This window comes from Anopheles coustani, chromosome 2 (assembly GCF_943734705.1).
Source record: "Anopheles coustani chromosome 2, idAnoCousDA_361_x.2, whole genome shotgun sequence".
Classification (NCBI taxonomy): Eukaryota; Metazoa; Arthropoda; class Insecta; order Diptera; family Culicidae; genus Anopheles; species Anopheles coustani.
Window position 1 is genome coordinate 91,798,016 of NC_071289.1, and position 18,932 is coordinate 91,816,947.

Sequence of the window (18,932 nt, forward strand, 5' to 3'; positions counted from 1 at the left end):
AACAGAAAACAAATTGTCTTATTAACTTTGATTTATATTTGCAGGTAAAACGTTATTTTAAAAAAACATACAATTCTTACTTGAATTATGATGTTGGAATATAGCAGAACTTCAATTCTTTGTCATTATTGTTCCTCAAGCGCTATGCTCTTGCTGGAAACGTTGCGAGATACAAAATCTTTCTTCTTTCCAATACTGACAAAAACAAATATGAAAAAATTATTATGGTGCACAATAAAAAATCTTGCCATTTACTGGCTTCTCTCTAGAATGGCATCTAAGCAGAGGGGTTGTTCTTCATTAGCTGAATGTCGGCCGCCATCATGTCCTTAATCAATTCCTGGAATGTTACCTTCGGTGACCAGCCTAGCTGTGCTTTCGCTTTAGACGCATCACCCAGCAGCAAATCGACCTCGGTCGGTCGGAAGAACTTCGAGTTGATGCGCACCCTAACCGTATCGGTACCCTTCTCTACGCCCACCTCATCCACACCGGTCCCTCGCCACTCAATCTCGCGGCCAATGTACTGAAAAGCCTTCTCCACAAACTCCCGCACCGAGTGCGTCTCCCCAGTGGCGATGACAAAATCTTCCGGTTTCTCCTGCTGCATCATTAGCCACATGGCCTCCACGTAGTCCTTCGCATGTCCCCAGTCACGCTTGGAGTCAAGATTGCCCAGCTCCAAACACTCCTGCTGGCCAAGCGAGATTTTCGCCACCGACCGGGTTATCTTACGGGTCACAAAGTTCTCTCCCCGCCGCGGAGACTCGTGGTTAAAAAGGATGCCATTGCAGGCAAACATGTCGTACGCTTCGCGGTAATTTATCACAATCCAGTAACCGTACATCTTGGCACAGGCGTACGGCGAACGCGGATAGAAGGGTGTTTTTTCATTCTGTGGCGTTTCCACCACCTTGCCGTAGAGTTCCGATGTGGACGCTTGGTAGAATCGTACCGACTTTTCCAACCCCACGGTCCGGATGGCGTCCAGCAAGCGCAGCGTTCCGACCGCATCCACCTCGGCCGTGTATTCGCTCAAATCGAAGGAAATTTTCACATGACTTTGGGCAGCCAAGTTATAAATTTCCGACGGACGCACCTGTGCGATTATCTTCACTAGCGCGCTACTGTCCGTCATGTCGCCATAATGCAGCTTCATTTTACCCTCCCTGTGCGTCTTCGGGTCGGCGTACAGATGTTCGATGCGTGAAGTGTTGAAGGTACTCGCACGCCGGATAATTCCATGCACTTCGTATCCCTTGTCCAGCAGAAACTCTGCCAAATAGGAACCATCCTACAATGAACAGACACATGTAATAAACGTAAGATAGTTCAGCCACTTCTACGACTGATAAATTACTCACTTGACCCGTAATGCCCGTTATCAGCGCTACTTTTCTATCGATTGGATTAGTGACCACAGAACTTGCGGCCTCCATGTTGAAAGACAATAGACTGGAACAAAATGCAAACGCGTTGAAACTGGATATCGTACAATAATAACCAGTATTCGAAAAATTTAACCTGTTATTAAAACTAGCCGGCGTTTTTCACTTCTTATCTATTGGTTGACGTGTTGATTTACCATGAATTGTTTGTTTTGAAAGATGTACGCAGAAGCAGGAAACCCAAAAACGATTTACTTTTCAGGTATGGCCAAATGCATGTGCGTTGGAAAGTATCTTTTCGCTTTATTTTCTATGAAAATATAATTCAAAACTATAATTATCATAAATTACAACAAAAAACTAATATGGATTACGGACGAAGATATTTTTAATTAATTTTGGGGGTTTGGAATAATGAGCATTGAATAGTTTTGAACCACTACCCAACGAGAAATTTTGGCGTTGTTTTGGGGTAAAAGAATTCTCTTGAGAACTGATCGCTCTTCTTTTGAGAATTCTTTTACCCCTTCTTTTGCAGCAGATTTCCTATGCAATTTTGGATGTAAAACACTTCTGAAAAGAAGGGTAAAACAATTCTCTTAATACTTGCGGGACACCGCAAAAGAGAACAGTTTTGACAACGTGACTGTGCAACGTGTTTATAACACCTATTTCTGACTATACGCGCAAAAAACGTATACCCATTCGTAGTAGATTATATGAGCTGGGTTCAGGATATCTTTTCTTTCCCAAAATAATTATTTTCATGAATATTTGTTGAATCAAGTTGTTTGCCTTGAAAAGACCTTTCATTTGAGGTGTCTGTTGCTGAAATTGACCAAGGCACCAAAAAGTTATTAGCAGTTTGGCTATTTCAGTCATTATTTCAAGCTGTGACCAAGTTTTTGAAGCTTGTTGGCGCGCTGCAGCTTTATGCTAGTGGTGGGTAAACCGAATCCCCAAATCCGAATCCCAATCCAAGAAACAGTCGGTCCAAGCAGCGGATAGTGTTCCTTTGGAACTGTGGTCTTTGTGTACAAAATTTTGAAACGCCTGGTACCAGCGTATTTGGGGGAAAGGATAGTAGTTAGGACTCACACTCCTAATGCCGGTGAGCCAAGACTTTTCGGCTATCTGTCTGGGAACGCTCGAAGTTTGTTGTTTTTAGGAGGACAATGGTACAACAGGATGCCAAGAGAGATTATACAAGCGTGAAATCTTAGGGAGTTCAAACGCCTATGCGCCGTATGCGTGAAGCGGGTAGTCTGACGCTGTGCTTGCAATGCATTTAGTAAATGTTGTAGTTTTTGAGCCCGTAGTATTGCATTTGTCAACATGGTCTTTGACTATGATGATGATGAGTAAAAAAATGAACAGGGACTTTTTATTTTTATTATTTAATTTAACTGAATAGAATTACCGTGACGGTGCAGTCTGGAAAGCGTGAAACAAATCAAAACAGATTCGAATCCCAAACAAATCAAATCTGATTCGAGTCCCAATCGAATCAAATCTTTAGAATCCGTCAAAAGGGATTCGAATCTTTAGAATCCGTCAAATGGGATTCGAATCCGTCAAAAGGGATTCGAATCTTTTGAATCCCTCTAGGGATTGAATCTTCGAATCTTCCGATTCTGCCAACACTAAAGTCCACCTCGAGGTTCGAACTGCACGGTTGTCCATTCTCTTTCGATAGTGCCCTCCGAACGGTTAAGGCCTGATCGCGTGCGCTCCCGCCGGTTTTCACTTTTGCTCAGTGTGGTTCTACCCCCAAGACAAATCCATCAAAAATGACGAAGAAAGCCGATCCCTATGGATTCGCCAAGGATTTCCTGGCCGGAGGTATTTCCGCTGCTGTCTCGAAAACTGCAGTCGCACCGATCGAACGTGTCAAGCTGCTGCTCCAGGTCCAGGCTGCTTCCAAGCAGATCGCCGTCGACCAGCAGTACAAGGGTGAGTAATTTGGGCTGGTTCCGGCATTGCCCGGGGTGGGGAAAAAGCCGTAGCGAAAAAGAGGCCGCGCGAAAGCGTGCGGTATTCCCGCCGGGTGGAAGACGCGTGTTCAACGAAAGCAGCACGTTGGCTGCTTGCGTATTCGCGAACGCCCCGCACGTTGGATGGGATTTTTTCTGCGACTGGTTAGCAATTGGCGGACAGCGGATGGAGCGAAACAGCGACACACAGTTATCGTTGTGCGCACAGTCGGCGCCATGTTGAATTTATGCTCACCCTCTCAAACCTCGACCCGCTAAATGAAATGGCTCAGGGTCGATCATTTCGCAATGAAACTCATGAAATAGAATGAAAATATGACCAGTTTATCTATCTAAATTTATGAAAATAAATCCACATGTGCAGGTGGTTTTTGTACTGTGCAAAGCTACGTTAATAATTTAGCATAGCAACTCACTTCACGTGATGCGAATTTTGTATGGTTATGTAACAGGTCACAAGTTGGACTGGAAATGTTCTAGAAAACTCACCATCAGTGAAAAAGATTCGAATTTGATTATTAATTTGTAGTAACTAACACAGCACGGAACCTCTTTTCTTCGGTAATTTATGCTATTTCTCTTTTTTCTCGCTATTTTATCATTTTCTTCTTCCTCCCCTGCCTTCCCCCTAGGTATCGTCGATTGCTTCGTTCGTATCCCGAAGGAGCAGGGAATCGGTGCCTTCTGGCGCGGTAATTTGGCCAACGTTATCCGCTACTTCCCGACCCAGGCCCTGAACTTCGCCTTCAAGGATGTGTACAAACAGGTGTTCCTTGGTGGTGTCGACAAGAACACCCAGTTCTGGCGCTACTTCCTCGGAAACCTGGGATCGGGTGGTGCTGCCGGTGCCACGTCGCTCTGCTTCGTCTACCCGCTCGACTTCGCCCGTACCCGTCTGGGTGCTGACGTCGGCCGTGGTCCCGGCCAGCGCGAGTACAACGGTCTGCTCGACTGTCTGAAGAAGACCGTCAAGTCGGACGGCATCATCGGTCTGTACCGTGGATTCAACGTGTCCGTTCAGGGCATCATCATCTATCGTGCGGCCTACTTCGGTTGCTTCGATACCGCCAAGGGAATGCTGCCGGACCCCAAGAACACCTCGATCTTCGTCTCTTGGGCTATCGCACAGGTAAGTTTCCCCTCCCAATTTCCGGTTGACCGTGGTTTGACACAAGGAAATTGTGTAACTTACATAACCGTACTCGTATTCTATCGATCGGAGTGAAAACAACTCCATTCTTGTTTGGAAGGAACACACATGAAGTAAAACACGGGCAAAGAGAGGACACATGACACGTTTAGTTGTTCGTGACTTGCGACAACTCGAGCTCTTTTAATCCCTACTCATAGTAAATGTGCCTTACGTCCTCACCTCATTATCTCAATGTTATGAGTAGTGGCCATTGGCACGGATTCCACTGATAACAGGGCAATAGTAGTAGAATCTCATTACTTGCCGCACCTCCTTGAGCATCCTGACAGAAAATGTATATTTCTGTGTGACATTGAAACCCGTGGCTCGTTCGTTCCAGTATTTTTAACTCAACCAGCATGAGGGTACTTGAACGCAAGAGAGCTTCGCAACATTATCCACTCCACATTATGTAAAACACCATTCTATTCTAATGGTCCCTCCAAAAAGTCACAAGAAACCGTGTGATCGATTACGATGTTAGCGCTAATCAATCGAAGGATTGTGTAACAATAAAAGGAAAGGTGCGAAGGTACATCTCGGTGGTGGTATTTGTAAGTTTGTTTCAAGGGAGTTATGTACGCTCTGCCCGTCAGGTGACGCGCAGGTCATGACGCAAGTGTCAACATTTGACTACAGAACCAAACATTCGAAGAAGTAGAAGTATTCTTCGATCAGAAGGACCAAATCTTTGGTGGTGCCTTCGGTCATGGACAACTTTCACACAGATGATTCTTGATTGTTTTCATCCACCGATGGTATTTGTTTTTTCCATCCCAAATCCTTTGCGTAACAAATTGTGCTCGAGTACCACTGTCTTCTCTAGACGCGTCATCATAACGGCCTTCGTGTTCTCTCGTCCGCTAGCACAAAACGACCGGTGATGATTATACAACCCGCCCCAAACCATACGCAACTCGCTGCGGAGAGACGCACACACCACACACGTCAATTGTCAGATTATATTTAGAGTAAAAACCCATATTTTCCTCCCGCTTTTCTTAACCTTCTTGTTAAGGAATAGAGATTTGATTTTTTCTTTTTCTATGCTGCGCTAACGGAAGGGATTTTTTTTTGCTTTTTGAAAGTTACAAATTTGGTGTGTTGCATAAACGGAGTGCGCTTCTTGGGAACAAAATAGCATCGCGGGCGCAATAGTGTTTATTGTCCAAGGTCGTTTCAATTGTCAGGAGAAAATCGACGTCTACGGGGAATCTGTCATGGAGCACAATCTATCGTGGTTTATGCTTGATTGACAATGTTCCTAGTTTTAAGAACAGCCCATTCTGTTTTTACAAACTGCTTTGTGTCTGTCCCTGCATTAAAACAATTATGCACCCTACACTCAGTGTATCGGGAATAAGATTGTTTTTTTCTTCGACTAACAGCACATTTTTAACATCGTTTCGTACGTTCCTTTTCGGTAGATCACTAAAAAAGTGCCATTCCTTGCGTGTCCTATGTGACATCAGGTTAAGTAAGACTTTCGAAACATTTACCCTTCCACCTCCAACCTTAGATGCCTTTCTTTTGGCGGAGCGGTTTTCTCTTCTTCGCTCAGACTGTTTCTTTTCTATGCACATGGCAGCATGCGGTGCTAAAGAAAGCGGGCGTAAAAAACAGATCCAAGCAGCCCAAACACTTGCAGAGGTAGAGCGAGTATTTATAGGAAAAGGGAGAGGCCTACTTGACGAAAATTGTCTACGAGAAATCTTTCCCATCCCCCACTAGTTGTTGTGTGTTTTTGTATTGTCTCTATTTAGAATTCAAACTTTTGATGCGACTTTTGGAACTAGAATTTTTCATTTTATGGAAAACTGATTTTTTAAAACATATTTTCTTCGTCCTTATGTAACAACCGTTTGGTCTGCAAACCGCGCGTGTTGTGTAACAACGGATTCTATCCAGTCCCTGTTCCGACACATGCACGAGGTAAATGTGTGTGTGTTCGGATTGCTGGATAACTAAACAACCTTGAGTGGGTTTTCCGGCAAAGAAATCGATAAATCCCTTTCCGTATGCAGGCATATTCATCCACCTGATTTGGCTACGGGGGTGCGGAAAGAGAATGAATGGCCTTATGCTGGGCATTAACTGTAAATAAATAAATGAGTTTGACGAAAGTATTATAACTGCTTTTTAAGCAACACATGTACTATTTGAAATTAAATCTTACTCGTGTCATACCCTTTACTGTCTTACCGTTCAACATAGGCTTATCAGCTGATGTTGACGTACTCACAGATGGTAGAGTTGCGTAGCCTTGAAAATATAAAGGTACTAATAGATAGCAGCGCGTGTTACGATAACGAGCACACGCTCGTCTATACCTCATCACTGCAGAGACAGGCTAGCAAATATGATGAACATGTGACTTTCATTCGTTTTACTCCTGTGCAGAAATGACTTCGAAAGAGAAGAGATCGAAATTAAGATCTCATCCACTTACGACTGAATCTCATTAGTTTATTTATGAAAATGTTATTCAAAATTAAATTTTATCAAACCCCCCTGACATTTGTTATTTGAATAGAAGTAACTTGAATAGCAATTTTGTTATCAGTTTGGAATCGAGTATGGTTATGAACAATTCGAATAGATCGGTTTTATGTTTTCGGTACTGATGTGTTTCTGTCTTTCTATTTCATTCCAACACAGGTTGTGACGACGGCTTCCGGTATTATTTCGTATCCATTCGATACCGTCAGACGACGCATGATGATGCAGTCTGGCCGTGCCAAGGCGGACATTATGTACAAGAACACTCTCGATTGCTGGGTCAAGATCGGCAAGCAGGAGGGCAGCGGTGCTTTCTTCAAGGGCGCCTTCTCCAACGTGCTCCGTGGTACTGGTGGCGCTCTGGTGCTCGTGTTCTACGACGAGGTTAAGGCCCTGTTGGGTTAAGCGCGGAAGCTCCTAGTGTATTTAGTAATGTCCAGTTAAGAAGCAGCAACAAAACCGAACCCGAAGATGGTGGGAAGCTGGGAACAGTTTTATTGCTTCAACCAACCGAACCTAACCAGCTATTACTATTGTTCCGATGCCGATTTGAAAAGCAAACAGATGATGCATGAACACGGAGAAGACGAGACACACGAACATATTTCGCCGCATTTTCTCTAGCTTCGTTAAACGCCGTGCTGCGGGCGAGTCACACGACCCCGCAGAAGTTGGGATTTACATCATCCTGAACGACGAGTGCACATGCAATGCAATAGAAAAAAAATTGAATAACAACAAAAACATGAAAAATAGATTCGAAATATGACCATGGTTTAAAAAACAGAAATAAAACTAGGTATTTATTTTAAAGACGACATCTCCCCCATAATGAGCGTTTGAGAAATACATCCCATTTTTTGTAAGTGAATGTTGCTGAGTGTCTGGTCCCGATCTTTTTACGTTGTTGCCGAAACGGGATCGCAAGTGATTAGTTTCCATCGGTGATAAATTTTTCTGCTTCCTTTTTATGCCTATTTCGTTAGTGGGCCTTCTTGGGCAGTACCAAGTCCAGTAGATTTTACGTAACATTTCCGAGCACCCGTTTGAGTTTCAAATAGTAACCTAATCTAAAAATCCTTATCGACGTTGGCAACAAAGATTACACCTAACTCATCCAATCCATGTGGTCTTTCTGTCGTATTCCACGTTTTCACTAGCACCACCTTCCTTTAGCGTGGAGTTCTGTGTTTTTGAGCTTAGAGCATTTCTTGTGATATTCTCAAATTTTGGTGCTTTTCCGATAAAAACTTAAAACCCTGTTACAGGGGTGAATGCTGTTTATTTTCGACACGTGAAAAGAGTAGAAAAAGTATTATGCAAATTAAATCTCAGCATAGTTTTATTTGCCCACTTTCCGGAAATATTACAACTAGTAAATGCACTTGAGGTGTTTTGGAATAGTTATAGATGCGTTTTGAACGTCTTATGAGTCAATAAATGCACTGTGTGCACTGCTCGCTAGCATGTTGTCACATTGCAACCGGAGATGCACTCTTCGGTGGATCCGATAGTAATTGAAAACTATTCGTACTCCTTGTTCAGGGCACGTCCGATCAACATACGTCGAATTTCCGATGTTCCGGCGCCGATCTCGTACAGCTTACAGTCCCGCATTATGCGCCCGGTAGGATAATCGTTAATGTATCCGTTTCCTCCGAGAATCTGGATCGCGTCCAGGGCCACTTGGGTTGCCTTTTCGGCGCAGTACAGAATCACGCCCGCGCAATCCTTAGGATTTGCTTTTCCTTGGTCACAGGCCCTTGCCACCGAGTACAGGTAAGCCCGACACGCGTTCATCGTCGTGTACATATCGGCCATCTTGCCCTGCAGCAGCTGAAACTCTCCAATGCGCGTGTTGAACTGCTTCCGGGTGTGAGCATACTCGAATGCGACATCGCAGGCAGCCTGCATGAGACCGACCGGTCCGGCAGCAAGCACCAGTCGCTCCAAATCAAGTCCAGACATCAGAACGTAAACGCCCTTGTTCAACCCACCAAGGATGTTTTTCGCGGGCACCTTCACGTCCTCAAAGATCAGTTCTCCCGTTGGGCTGCCGCGGATGCCCATCTTGTCCAATTTCGGACCCTGGGTGAATCCGGGCGAGTCGCGTTCGACGATGAACGCAGTAATTCCGTGCTGCGGTTTGGCGGATAGATCGGTTTTGGCGTAGATAATGTACGTGTCCGCCACCGGTCCATTAGTGATCCAAAATTTGGTTCCGTTTAGCACGTAATAGTCTCCTTTTTTATCAGCCCGCAACTTCATCGAGACAACGTCACTGCCGGAACCGGCCTCCGACATGGCTAGTGCCCCGATATGCTCGCCATTACACAATTTCGGCAAGTACTGCTGCTTCTGCTCCTCATTACCGTTGCGATGGATTTGGTTGACACAAAGGTTCGAGTGAGCACCGTACGAAAGGGAAACCGAGCCGGAGGCACGCGAAATTTCTTCGTTCACGATGCAATGATCCAGATAGGTTCCACCAAGGCCACCGTACTCCGGTTTCACCGTTACGCCAAGAACTCCAAGATCACCGAGCTTTCGCCAAAATGCGCGCATGTCCCTAAAAACGTAGAAGTAGAGTTTTTATTCACAGATGAATTGATTAAATTGGAACGTAACCACGTCACAACTAGGTCAATGTCCAATCGGTCATCCTTTCAAACGGTCCGTATACTTACTTGAATTCATTTTTTCTATCAATCTCCTGTGCAAATGGTGCCAGTTCTTTTTGAGCGAAGTTGAACACAGTTTGTCTTAGCTGTAAACGAAAAATACATTAAACGTGAGGAAAAGTAAAGTATAATATTCATCGCATGGCAACATGCGCCGATGGTTACGCGATTGCGCACAATATTACCTGTTGCTGCTCTTCGTTCAAACCAAACAAACATTCGTCGATCGGATAGTGCTGCATGTACCGAGCCGGTACAACGGAACCGCCAGCTCGTCGGCATGTTGGGGCAAGATTTCTGGACAAAATCTTGGCCGCAGTAGTCAAGTTACGCATCGCTGACATCGTGCACTTCCGTAACCCTGATCGTAGAACCACGTCAAAGATTTGATAAGCATAATCGTTTTAATCGGCCGTGAATGGCAAGATATCAAAAGCTGATGAGAAAATAAATTGTAGCTCACCTTGATGGTAGTAATCTCACTGTAGACAAAACTACAAACACTTGGTTTGGAATATGATACTACTTTACAAGCTCGACGGTGCCAGTAATTTAATAACTTTTTTTTTCAGTTCCAGTTTGTCTGTCGAGCAATGTGCCTTCGACACATTAAATGCGTTTATAATGTTCCTTCCAGTAGTTTCAGCAACACGATTATCATGCGTCTTGTTATTCAAATAGCATTTTAACCCGTGGACTAACTGTTACGACTGCTTCCAACAAAAATACATTAATTTTTCCATCGTTTTAAATTGCTTAGAAACCGCAAGATAAAGTTTTTATTTTTGGTTTTCGGATTTTTTTAATGATCGTTAGAAAATTTAACCAACTGGCAACACTGCACATCTTGTGTCAGATTGACTATTTATTTTACAAAATAAAAACAAATCGTAAAAGTGGTTCCAATGTTTGCTCGCAGCTATCTGAGTAGTTAACAGAAGTTATTATTGTTTAAGCAAATCCGTGTGATTGAGAACATTGTGGCATGTCGTAGACATGAACGACGCTATGATGATTAAATGTGAACCTATTATTGAGGATGTGGAGCTGTTCAATACCCTGGTAGCCGATGGAGAGACCCAGCGTCGCGAGGAGCTTCGTATGCTTTGCATGTACAAATTGAAGGTAGCAGAAGAAACGGTGTCCCTTTTGGAAGGTATACAATGCATATTGTTACATGCAGTTTTGGTGTAGTTTATATTAGATTGACGGTGTACAGGTGTTTGTTGTGTTTCAACTGTAACTGGTGGTGTATCATTTGTTGCTTCACTTCGCAGCCCAAGGAATCGATATGGAATGTCTGCGCAAGATGCGTATCGAAGATGTGGACGAGCTCTTCGATGGCAAGCCGCTGGGGGCTAAAATATTGTTTCGTGAGGCATTTCTGGAATGGCGCGATGAGATAGGCCTACCGTGCAAAAGCATCAAATCCGTATCGTCCCGCAAACGTCCCAGCGATACGACCGATTGCGCCCAACCAGTCCCACCGAAACGCCAGGCAGCTTTGCCTCACTGGAACAACTGTCTACCCCCGCAATCGGTGATCATGGAAAAGGAGCCCGTAACGCAATGCAGCAAACAAAATGTTTCCTACCAATCATTCCGCTGGCCAATGACACCGAGCACTTTGAAGGAAATTCTGGACTGCAACTCACTTGGACGATCCATTATGGCCATGGGATGTCTCGGTGGCTTGGGGAAGTCGTTACAGTACCAGCTAACGGCCATTATCATCGACTACCATATGGAATTCGAGGCTAAAATAACGACGCCCCAGCTAGAAAACTATGCCTATTGTATTGCGACTCTGTTTCCCCACGAAAATCCAGTACGTATGTAGTTATAGTATGAAACAGAATAATACAAAGTTAATAATTTATATGCCAATTTCAGCTCACGTATCACATCCCGCGTGGACCTAACAGACGCAACCCGGGAGGCTCGCTATACTCTAGATTCATAAACCAAAAAATAAGCAAAAAAGCTCTCGCCATCGGGAGCTCCGTGGCAGCATCCTAAACAAAACCGAACTGATCTCAATAGGAACTATAAACTGTTGGTGCTTAAACCAATAATTTTATGACAAAGTGTACATTTCCAAAGTTCATATCAAATGCTTTAACTGCCATTTAGGTATTGTTTAGTGCTTACAGCTAGATTCTCAAATACTGTACAGATCTCCGTTTTTAAGTTTGTTGCATATTTTTTAAAAACTACCTTCAATTCAAGCATCATCCTTTTTTGTAGGTAACTTTTTGTACTTAAGCGATTTAGATTATCGATAGTTTTCCATTTTAAATTCCACTCCTTATGTTGGTTTTGAAACTAAGAGAAAGGAAATGATATACACAATAATTGTACTGTCTTCTTCGTACAATACAGTACACGATAGACAGTTTTCTGCAGCCGAAATGTTACTAGATAGTAATGTACTGGTCTCTAGTTGATAGTTGTAGTTGTGGTAGGTGGAAATTTTATTGAAACATATTCGTAAATTTACACATTTAACGATGATTGTAACGATGTTTGTGTACTCAAATGTTTGGCATGTAATTTATTGTAGACACTGTGTTGTGCAGTGAAAAGCATGAATAAATTGTAAAATATACAATAGAAATGTTTAAAATACGGCATTGTCGTTGGACGAGATTTTTATTTTACAAAAATTTTCAAATTTCAATTCAATTTAAAACACATCTAGAGCAATCGTGGAGCAAAATGAATGACACATGTCAACTGCATAGATAGTATACTATGTTTATAAACATATGTGAAATAAATACGCCGATCTAAACGTTTTCACGCATTCTTATCGTAATTTCTAAGTCTTCCTTTGATGTTGCATTATATTGCGTAGTGAAGGCTAATAGCAACTTTTACGACCTTCATATAACTCAGCGCCATCGGAGTAATTTATTCGCGGGTCACATTGAACGAGAGCGCCCATATTTACCTTCAGAATTATAAGCACAATGATTACGGAGGTTCGATAAGGTTCGCCGATAAGATAACCTCGTTGCGAGGTAGACGGGCCTCTTCCATTACGCGTCCAGTACCGATCGGATCGACATAAGATTAAGTTTGTTATTTTGTCATTGGCTTAGCTCAATCCCTATTGAAGGCTGCGACAACCATTCATTCGGACGGTGAACTTTGCACTTTACAGTGAGGACGTCTAGCTTGGGACGACTATGGCGTCAGGAGCTGCGAAAAAGTTTGGCGATCTTGTCGGGTCCATCGACGAGGGTACCAGTTCCGCCCGGTTCCTGCTGTTTCGCGCCGAAACGGCCGAAGTGGTGTGCTTCCACCAGAAAGAGCTCCGTCAAAGTTATCCCCAGGAGGGCTGGGTCGAGCAGGATCCAAATGAAATCCTTGCCGTCGTGCACGAGTGCATCGAGCGGACGTTGGAGAAACTCGTCGAACTCGGTGGCAACCCAGCGACGGACATAGTAGCCGTTGGCGTGACAAACCAGCGCGAGACGACCATCGTGTGGGACCGGACGACGGGTGAACCATTATATAATGCCATCGTGTGGCTCGATATGCGTACCTCCTCGACCGTCGAGCAGCTACTCGAGACGGTGCCGAACAAGACGAAAAACAAAAACTACCTTAAGCCACTGTGCGGGCTGCCCCTGTCGCCGTACTTTTCCGCCGTTAAGCTCCGCTGGCTCATCGACAACGTGCCGAAGGTGAAGGCTGCGATTCGTAATGGAAACTGTCTGTTTGGTACGGTCGACACCTGGTTGATTTGGAATCTTACCGGTGGCCCGGAGGGCGGTGTCCACGTAACGGACGTATCGAACGCCTCCCGTACTATGCTTATGAACATCGAGACACTCCAGTATGATAAAACCCTGGGAAAGTTCTTCGACGTGCCGCTGGAGATACTACCCGAAATTCGATCCAGTTCGGAAGTGTACGGGCTGATCAAATTCAACCCTCTGAAAGGAATCCCTCTGTCCGGATGCCTGGGAGATCAACAGTCAGCACTCGTTGGCCAAGAGTGTCTAACGAGGGGTCGAGCAAAGGCGACGTATGGAACCGGGTGCTTCCTTCTGTACAACACCGGTACGGCTATGATCGATTCATCACACGGACTCATCACCACCGTCGCGTACCAGATGGGCCCGGACGCACAACCCGTCTACGCCCTGGAGGGTTCGGTCGCCGTTGCAGGGGCAGCCCTAGGGTGGCTGCGGGACAACGTTAACCTGCTAGCTAGCGCAAGCGAATCGGAAGTCCTTGCACATACGGTAGAAAACAACGGGGATGTATATTTTGTACCGGCATTCAGTGGACTGTATGCACCGTACTGGAATCAGGACGCACGTGGTGTAATCTGCGGCATAACAGAGGACACGCAGCGTGGGCACATTGTGCGGGCGGCACTTGAGGCTATCTGCTTCCAAGTGCGTGACATTCTCGACGCAATGAATAATGACTGCGGGACGCCCCTACAGAAGCTGAAGGTAGACGGTGGAATGACGGTCAATGCGTCCATGATGCAGTGGCAGGCGGATCTCATTGGATTGGACGTATTGAAGCCGACGTTTGTTGAAACAACTGCACTGGTAAAATACTACAAATACTCAAAAGATGATTTTGATTCATCAGCTAACGATCGTGTGTTTTATCTTACCTCAGGGAGCGGCTATGGTTGCCGGGCGAGCAGTGGGCAAGTGGGACATCGAAAATGTGAGCATCGAAAGTAGCTGCACTGCGTTTAAGCCGCAGATTAGCGAGGACGAACGGGACATGCGGTACAGCAAATGGAAGATGGCCATCGAACGGTCGTTCGGATGGGAGAACAACGCACTGTGATTCCTGGGCTCTCATGGCGTGGTATGCACGTGGCCAGTGTTGATTTATTTGTTTTGTTGCCAATCTAATGTTGTATGGGAAATGGGGTAGATTTTAAGGGTAAAGACACATAGATTCGACGACCTTCAAGAAGTGATGTACCAAACACAAATAATATACCTTTCGAAAAAATTCTCTTAGGTATTTCCAATTAAAAGAGATTTTGTTTCCTAAGCTCTTACGTGTCATAGAATATATTCGATTTCAAAATTGTATATTTTTCACAAAAGTTGTATGAAAAAAGAGAAACAGTCGAATACACAAACTGCACAGCGTTAGAAAAATAACTATTTTAATGTTTATATTCCATGTTGACGATCAAAATTCAATGAGTTACTTAAAGGAAAAAATCCTTTGCTGGTATAGAAAACTGCCGATTAATATTCCAATTTTTTCAAATAATACATAACTGGCTGCGAAGGATAAATAAGTTAAATCGGGTTATGTTTAGATTGTTGGTTGATTGGACCAGAATAAATAATTCGATTCAAATAGGAAGATCTGTTTAATTCATTATCACGCAATATTTCTCACCCTCGATGGGCAAAAGACAAAACTTGTCCCATCGTTGTTTAAAGGCTCAATATATTTTATTCATTTTCGCATGGTATAAAAAAGTTTAATTCGTTTATACTTAAAAGAGAACGCTCGCACAAGAAAGAATGAACAACTAAACTCAAGAAAACAGATTATAAAAAGAACGAACATTAATGTCAGTATATAATCATGAGGAGCAATTATGAAATCGCGTAATATATGAGTAAATAAAAAAAAATGTTACGAGTATGAAGAGATGAAGAATGGAGTAAACTATTCATATGTACACATCTAAAGCACACAAAAATGAAAACATTTTTAAATAATAAAAATTGTAAAACAGAACGTCTGTAACCTGTTGATCACATCAAGAGGAAGGAAATAGTTATCCGCCAACAAAAAAATAAAATAAAAAGGACAGGTAATTAAGGAGGTCTTTTAGTGCTGTTTTCGTCTTGCTTCGATGGCTAACAGCACCAACCCACGCACTCGGACAGAAAACAAGGAAACAACACAAAAATACCTTCTTCAACATTCTCACGACTAATAAGAACCATTCATTGAACACCACACGGACTTCGTTTGATTTTTTTAAGAATCTCATTTGCGTTTGCTTAGAAACCTTGAGTAAGGTGTAGAGGAGTTGGGGGCTTGAAATGTTTTACGAGGATCAATTCATTTCACTATCACTTCCAATGTTTCCCTTTTAGCTATATCACCATTTCGGCGAGGTGTAGTATGCTTGTTCATCGATCAATCTCGTTGTGATTTGTAGGCGCAGGAAGAAACGGTAGGGCTGTATATGGAGAACACGCTAGACGACAGACGGCCGAAGTGTACCGACATAACGGAAGGACGGAAGCGACGAAAAGCTACAACCCGCTCCTCTAACTATGCGTGCATTGCTGGTTTTGTTTGCCCGTGCATGCTGTCCCCTTCCCTTTACTGTGGCTCCTCGGGACCAAGATTGCCGATTTCGTCCGCATTCGCCAGCCCACCGATCGCACCTTCTTCGCCGTCGAGCAGAGCGTCCGGGTTCCGCATGAAGGGTTCCGCGTCTGGTTCGTGCGATATTTCAAAGTGCCGCTGAGGAAGCGGATTCCCTGCTGGAAAATGGGGTAAGAATGCGTTAGTAACGAACGAATGTGCGCCGCGAGCCGTTTGCGCATGGCGCAAACGTAACCTACCCGAATCGAGCTCCAGGGCCGGGTCAGCAGTTGCCTCCGCCAGATTTGTAACCGATTTGGACTTTACACACTGGAAGTCCACGTGGCGACTCTTCGCTTCCTCCTTTTCCCACGACATGTGAATGAATGGGCGCTGCAGATAGTTGTAGATCACTTCCATGCGGCCACTAGGGCGACGTTTTATCTTTTCCTTGTACGTTGGGTAGCCCTCGATGCCGAGCCGAATCTTTTTCAGTCCCCTGTCCTTCAGCACCTGCTTTGCGACATCACGGTTTTCGATGTACTTGAAAAACCGATACATGGCCGTGTTGGCCACCGTTTGGCAGTCTTCTTCACCCATCTGCGGCGGGTACTCAGCATCCCAGTCGATGATATCATCTGCGTACACGCAAAAAAAAAGAAGAAAAAGGATCAGTTTCATTAGTAATCAACTCTAACATGCAGTGAAAAAAAAACTTACCTTCCGAGAGAACTACAATGTGACACTCGCGATGGCCTTGCCGAGCTGCATCCACCATCAGTGGCAGTATCAGCGATTCCAGGAACGCCTCGAACTGAATGCTTGCTCCCTCGTTGGACAGCTCGTGCAACAGGCCACGCAGATTCTGGCACCGGATCGTATCGGCGTTGAACGGGATCAGCAGATAATCACACGCCTCACGTAGCTCCTGCACCGAGACCGTTGGCGGACAGCGTATCACCCCGGACAGGTAATACTCGAGGATGGCCCGGAAGACGGTGTGCGATATGCCATCCGCTACCTCGTACTCGCCCCGTTCGTTCGGGTGCGTAAATTCAAGCCCGGAACCGAACATGCGTCCCAGCATGGTCTGTGGTTGTGCCGTCAGCATCGACACGTTCACCGAGAACGTCGTGTTGTCCACGATCAGCGTAATACGTTCACCATCGGCCAGCTTCTTTCCCGCGGCGACCTTCGCACTATCGGTGGTGTTCTGTTGCGCTTGATGTTGCTGCTGCATGAGTCTATTATTTCTGCAAAGATTAATTATGTTTGTGTCACACATTTTTACAAAAGGAAATTTAATTCTTTCCACGAATTAACTTGGAAGAAAATAATTCTTGCTACTACACACGATCATTAAACAACAATGGCCTACTGCTGCGAAGGGGCTTACTGCGATGCATTTACTCACTTCAACGCAAAGCACAGGAGTAGCAAACTTTTCATCGTCTGGGACGCGCGTGCTGACTAAGACAAGGTGATACTGGGAGACTGGAAGGCTGATAGGAGCAGACACGTATCCGAGGGAGCACATGGTAAGAGGACCTGGGTGGGGGCAGGCACGACCACGTCTGTCCGGTGGCAGACAGAACAGAAGTAAAAATATAAAGCAGATCAAACCCTGACCTAGCACACAAAGAAACCCAGTCTCCCTGTGAACTAGTGGGATTGTACGTAAGGCATACGGCACGGCCGAAAGGGTGGAGAGAGACTGCAACGGTCGGGCAGGCCACGACGGGCGGAGTACTGCTTGGTGGGAGGCAAGGTGGCGTGACTGAGACAAGCGTCGTCTGGACGGTCTGCGTCTGTGTCAGCCAGGATATCATCGGACAGCCTCGCGGGCTCCTTGCGCGCAGTGTTGCTACACACAGCAACATCATGCACTATCACCCTCGATGCATTCCAACCCCCATATCGTAGTGCACCGTAGCATACGCACACATAAGAAAGGTTGCAACGCTTTGTCCTTTGTGTGCTACTTTTCTTCTTTTTTACTAATTCGCTGTCCTTTCCACGCTGCTGGGAAGTGCATAGTGTCTATCTCTCTGTCCTCTGCCGAAGGTTCTGTTACTTGCTATTACTAAGCGAAAATGTTACCCTAGGGTATGGGAGCCACCACCTACTGGAGAACTGGGTGGAATCGAACGATTCGAATTTTCTACCCCCTCTTACCTGGCTCTGTTTTTCATCATCTTCCTCCGGCGGTCGTCCGTCTCGGTAGTGTCCTCCGTGTTGCTGCTGCTGTGCGAACTGTCGTAGCTATCATTCTTCCCGATTGCACCGTTAGCGGAACTGCCTGTGGCCGCCCCGTTGCCTGCCACACTGTCGTTGCCACGCTGCTGCAGTGTCCCCGAGGCTGGTGTGCCCTGCTTCCGCTGCAGCTGAAGCTCCATCGCGAAGCGCTTCACCAGACCGCACACCCGATCGAGGTATCGATGATAAATTAAATGTAACCTATCCACGACGGCGACTGTACACTCTTAAATGTTACGTTTTGCCTCGCGCAACCATACGCGAGTATGATTTTCCGTACCACCGAACAAGACACGGTACGCCTACGAATTCCTCCCTTCGATCTACTGTAACCTATTTCAGACGTGACAGTCTGGAAAGTGGTTCTGGGAAAATTAACTCCAAACCACGGTAGGACAGCAGGCTTAGCCCTCGGGAAAACCCGAAATTATCTCTAATGGCCGAACAACACACTTTTTTTGTTTAAATGAAAATGTCTTCCGACTTCGGGAAGTTTTACTTCTTTTGTTTCTGAATTTTCCGCACGATGAATTTTGACGTTTGACGTTTGGCCCTTTGACAAACGTCAGTCGCGTAGATGTTGGAAAATCTCAGA

General features: G+C 45.0%; 6 protein-coding genes across 11 annotated transcripts; 3 read left to right on the plus strand and 3 right to left on the minus strand.

Annotated features, from left to right (window-relative positions):
* Positions 1-19: 19 nt before the first annotated feature.
* LOC131266944 (GDP-mannose 4,6 dehydratase) lies at positions 20-1,593 on the minus strand. The gene is made up of 3 exons (XM_058269644.1): positions 1,525-1,593; positions 1,365-1,455; positions 20-1,294 (listed from the first exon to the last, which is right to left on the minus strand). Exons 2-3 carry the CDS (start codon positions 1,437-1,439, stop codon positions 278-280), a joined length of 1,092 nt encoding a protein of 363 aa, XP_058125627.1. The 5' UTR covers positions 1,440-1,455; positions 1,525-1,593; the 3' UTR covers positions 20-277.
* Positions 346-7,891, plus strand: LOC131266948 (ADP,ATP carrier protein 1). 2 transcript variants are annotated; one of them, XM_058269650.1, is made up of 4 exons: positions 346-357; positions 3,188-3,341; positions 4,015-4,511; positions 7,233-7,891. In XM_058269650.1, the coding sequence occupies exons 1-4, from the start codon at positions 346-348 to the stop codon at positions 7,476-7,478; spliced, it is 909 nt and encodes a 302-aa protein (XP_058125633.1). In that variant the 3' UTR covers positions 7,479-7,891. The 2 variants fall into 2 exon arrangements, with proteins under 2 accessions (XP_058125633.1, XP_058125632.1); XM_058269649.1 differs by lacking the exon at positions 346-357 and having other exon boundaries at positions 3,086-3,341.
* A 117-nt stretch (positions 7,892-8,008) lies between these two features.
* On the minus strand, positions 8,009-10,336 carry LOC131266943 (isovaleryl-CoA dehydrogenase, mitochondrial). The gene is made up of 5 exons (XM_058269643.1): positions 10,218-10,336; positions 9,940-10,115; positions 9,761-9,840; positions 8,366-9,642; positions 8,009-8,323 (listed from the first exon to the last, which is right to left on the minus strand). The coding sequence occupies exons 2-4, from the start codon at positions 10,096-10,098 to the stop codon at positions 8,598-8,600; spliced, it is 1,284 nt and encodes a 427-aa protein (XP_058125626.1). The 5' UTR covers positions 10,099-10,115; positions 10,218-10,336; the 3' UTR covers positions 8,009-8,323; positions 8,366-8,597.
* A 309-nt stretch (positions 10,337-10,645) lies between these two features.
* Positions 10,646-12,365, plus strand: LOC131266949 (uncharacterized). The gene is made up of 3 exons (XM_058269651.1): positions 10,646-10,910; positions 11,032-11,582; positions 11,648-12,365. Exons 1-3 carry the CDS (start codon positions 10,751-10,753, stop codon positions 11,771-11,773), a joined length of 837 nt encoding a protein of 278 aa, XP_058125634.1. The 5' UTR covers positions 10,646-10,750; the 3' UTR covers positions 11,774-12,365.
* Positions 12,366-12,519: 154 nt separating this feature from the next.
* Positions 12,520-14,655, plus strand: LOC131266939 (glycerol kinase). Of its 4 annotated transcripts, none has more exons than XM_058269637.1 (3): positions 12,520-12,833; positions 12,921-14,328; positions 14,402-14,655. In XM_058269637.1, exons 2-3 carry the CDS (start codon positions 12,946-12,948, stop codon positions 14,576-14,578), a joined length of 1,560 nt encoding a protein of 519 aa, XP_058125620.1. In that variant the 5' UTR covers positions 12,520-12,833; positions 12,921-12,945; the 3' UTR covers positions 14,579-14,655. The 4 variants fall into 4 exon arrangements, with proteins under 4 accessions (XP_058125620.1, XP_058125619.1, XP_058125621.1 ...); XM_058269636.1 differs by having other exon boundaries at positions 12,520-12,777; positions 12,859-14,328; XM_058269638.1 differs by having other exon boundaries at positions 12,520-12,748.
* A 526-nt stretch (positions 14,656-15,181) lies between these two features.
* LOC131266941 (BTB/POZ domain-containing protein 10) lies at positions 15,182-18,717 on the minus strand. 2 transcript variants are annotated; one of them, XM_058269642.1, is made up of 4 exons: positions 18,257-18,717; positions 16,802-17,334; positions 16,342-16,719; positions 15,182-16,257 (listed from the first exon to the last, which is right to left on the minus strand). In XM_058269642.1, the coding sequence occupies exons 1-4, from the start codon at positions 18,475-18,477 to the stop codon at positions 16,097-16,099; spliced, it is 1,293 nt and encodes a 430-aa protein (XP_058125625.1). In that variant the 5' UTR covers positions 18,478-18,717; the 3' UTR covers positions 15,182-16,096. The 2 variants fall into 2 exon arrangements, with proteins under 2 accessions (XP_058125625.1, XP_058125624.1); XM_058269641.1 differs by having other exon boundaries at positions 15,184-16,260.
* Between the last annotated feature and the right edge of the window lie 215 nt (positions 18,718-18,932).

What these genes read in the sequence shown, in the direction of transcription:
- LOC131266943 (XM_058269643.1), bottom strand. Translation starts at nt 10,098, where the DNA reads ATGTCAGCGATGCGTAACTTGACTACTGCGGCCAAGATTTTGTCCAGA. An exon ending in TGAACGAAGAGCAGCAACAG is followed by an intron (nt 9,841 to 9,939) that starts GTAATATTGTGC and finishes TTTCGTTTACAG; the next exon opens with CTAAGACAAACTGTGTTCAA. An exon ending in GATAGAAAAAATGAATTCAA is followed by an intron (nt 9,643 to 9,760) that starts GTAAGTATACGG and finishes CTACGTTTTTAG; the next exon opens with GGACATGCGCGCATTTTGGC.
- LOC131266941 (XM_058269641.1), bottom strand. Translation starts at nt 18,477, where the DNA reads ATGGAGCTTCAGCTGCAGCGGAAGCAGGGCACACCAGCCTCGGGGACA. An exon ending in CATTGTAGTTCTCTCGGAAG is followed by an intron (nt 16,720 to 16,801) that starts GTAAGTTTTTTT and finishes GCGTGTACGCAG; the next exon opens with ATGATATCATCGACTGGGAT. An exon ending in GGCCCTGGAGCTCGATTCGG is followed by an intron (nt 16,261 to 16,341) that starts GTAGGTTACGTT and finishes CCCATTTTCCAG; the next exon opens with CAGGGAATCCGCTTCCTCAG.
- LOC131266949 (XM_058269651.1), top strand. Translation starts at nt 10,751, where the DNA reads ATGAACGACGCTATGATGATTAAATGTGAACCTATTATTGAGGATGTG. An exon ending in AACGGTGTCCCTTTTGGAAG is followed by an intron (nt 10,911 to 11,031) that starts GTATACAATGCA and finishes TTCACTTCGCAG; the next exon opens with CCCAAGGAATCGATATGGAA. An exon ending in TGTTTCCCCACGAAAATCCA is followed by an intron (nt 11,583 to 11,647) that starts GTACGTATGTAG and finishes TGCCAATTTCAG; the next exon opens with CTCACGTATCACATCCCGCG.
- LOC131266948 (XM_058269650.1), top strand. An exon ending in CGTCGACCAGCAGTACAAGG is followed by an intron (nt 3,342 to 4,014) that starts GTGAGTAATTTG and finishes CCTTCCCCCTAG; the next exon opens with GTATCGTCGATTGCTTCGTT. An exon ending in TCTCTTGGGCTATCGCACAG is followed by an intron (nt 4,512 to 7,232) that starts GTAAGTTTCCCC and finishes ATTCCAACACAG; the next exon opens with GTTGTGACGACGGCTTCCGG.
- LOC131266939 (XM_058269637.1), top strand. Translation starts at nt 12,946, where the DNA reads ATGGCGTCAGGAGCTGCGAAAAAGTTTGGCGATCTTGTCGGGTCCATC. An exon ending in TTGTTGAAACAACTGCACTG is followed by an intron (nt 14,329 to 14,401) that starts GTAAAATACTAC and finishes ATCTTACCTCAG; the next exon opens with GGAGCGGCTATGGTTGCCGG.
- LOC131266944 (XM_058269644.1), bottom strand. Translation starts at nt 1,439, where the DNA reads ATGGAGGCCGCAAGTTCTGTGGTCACTAATCCAATCGATAGAAAAGTA. An exon ending in TAACGGGCATTACGGGTCAA is followed by an intron (nt 1,295 to 1,364) that starts GTGAGTAATTTA and finishes TGTTCATTGTAG; the next exon opens with GATGGTTCCTATTTGGCAGA.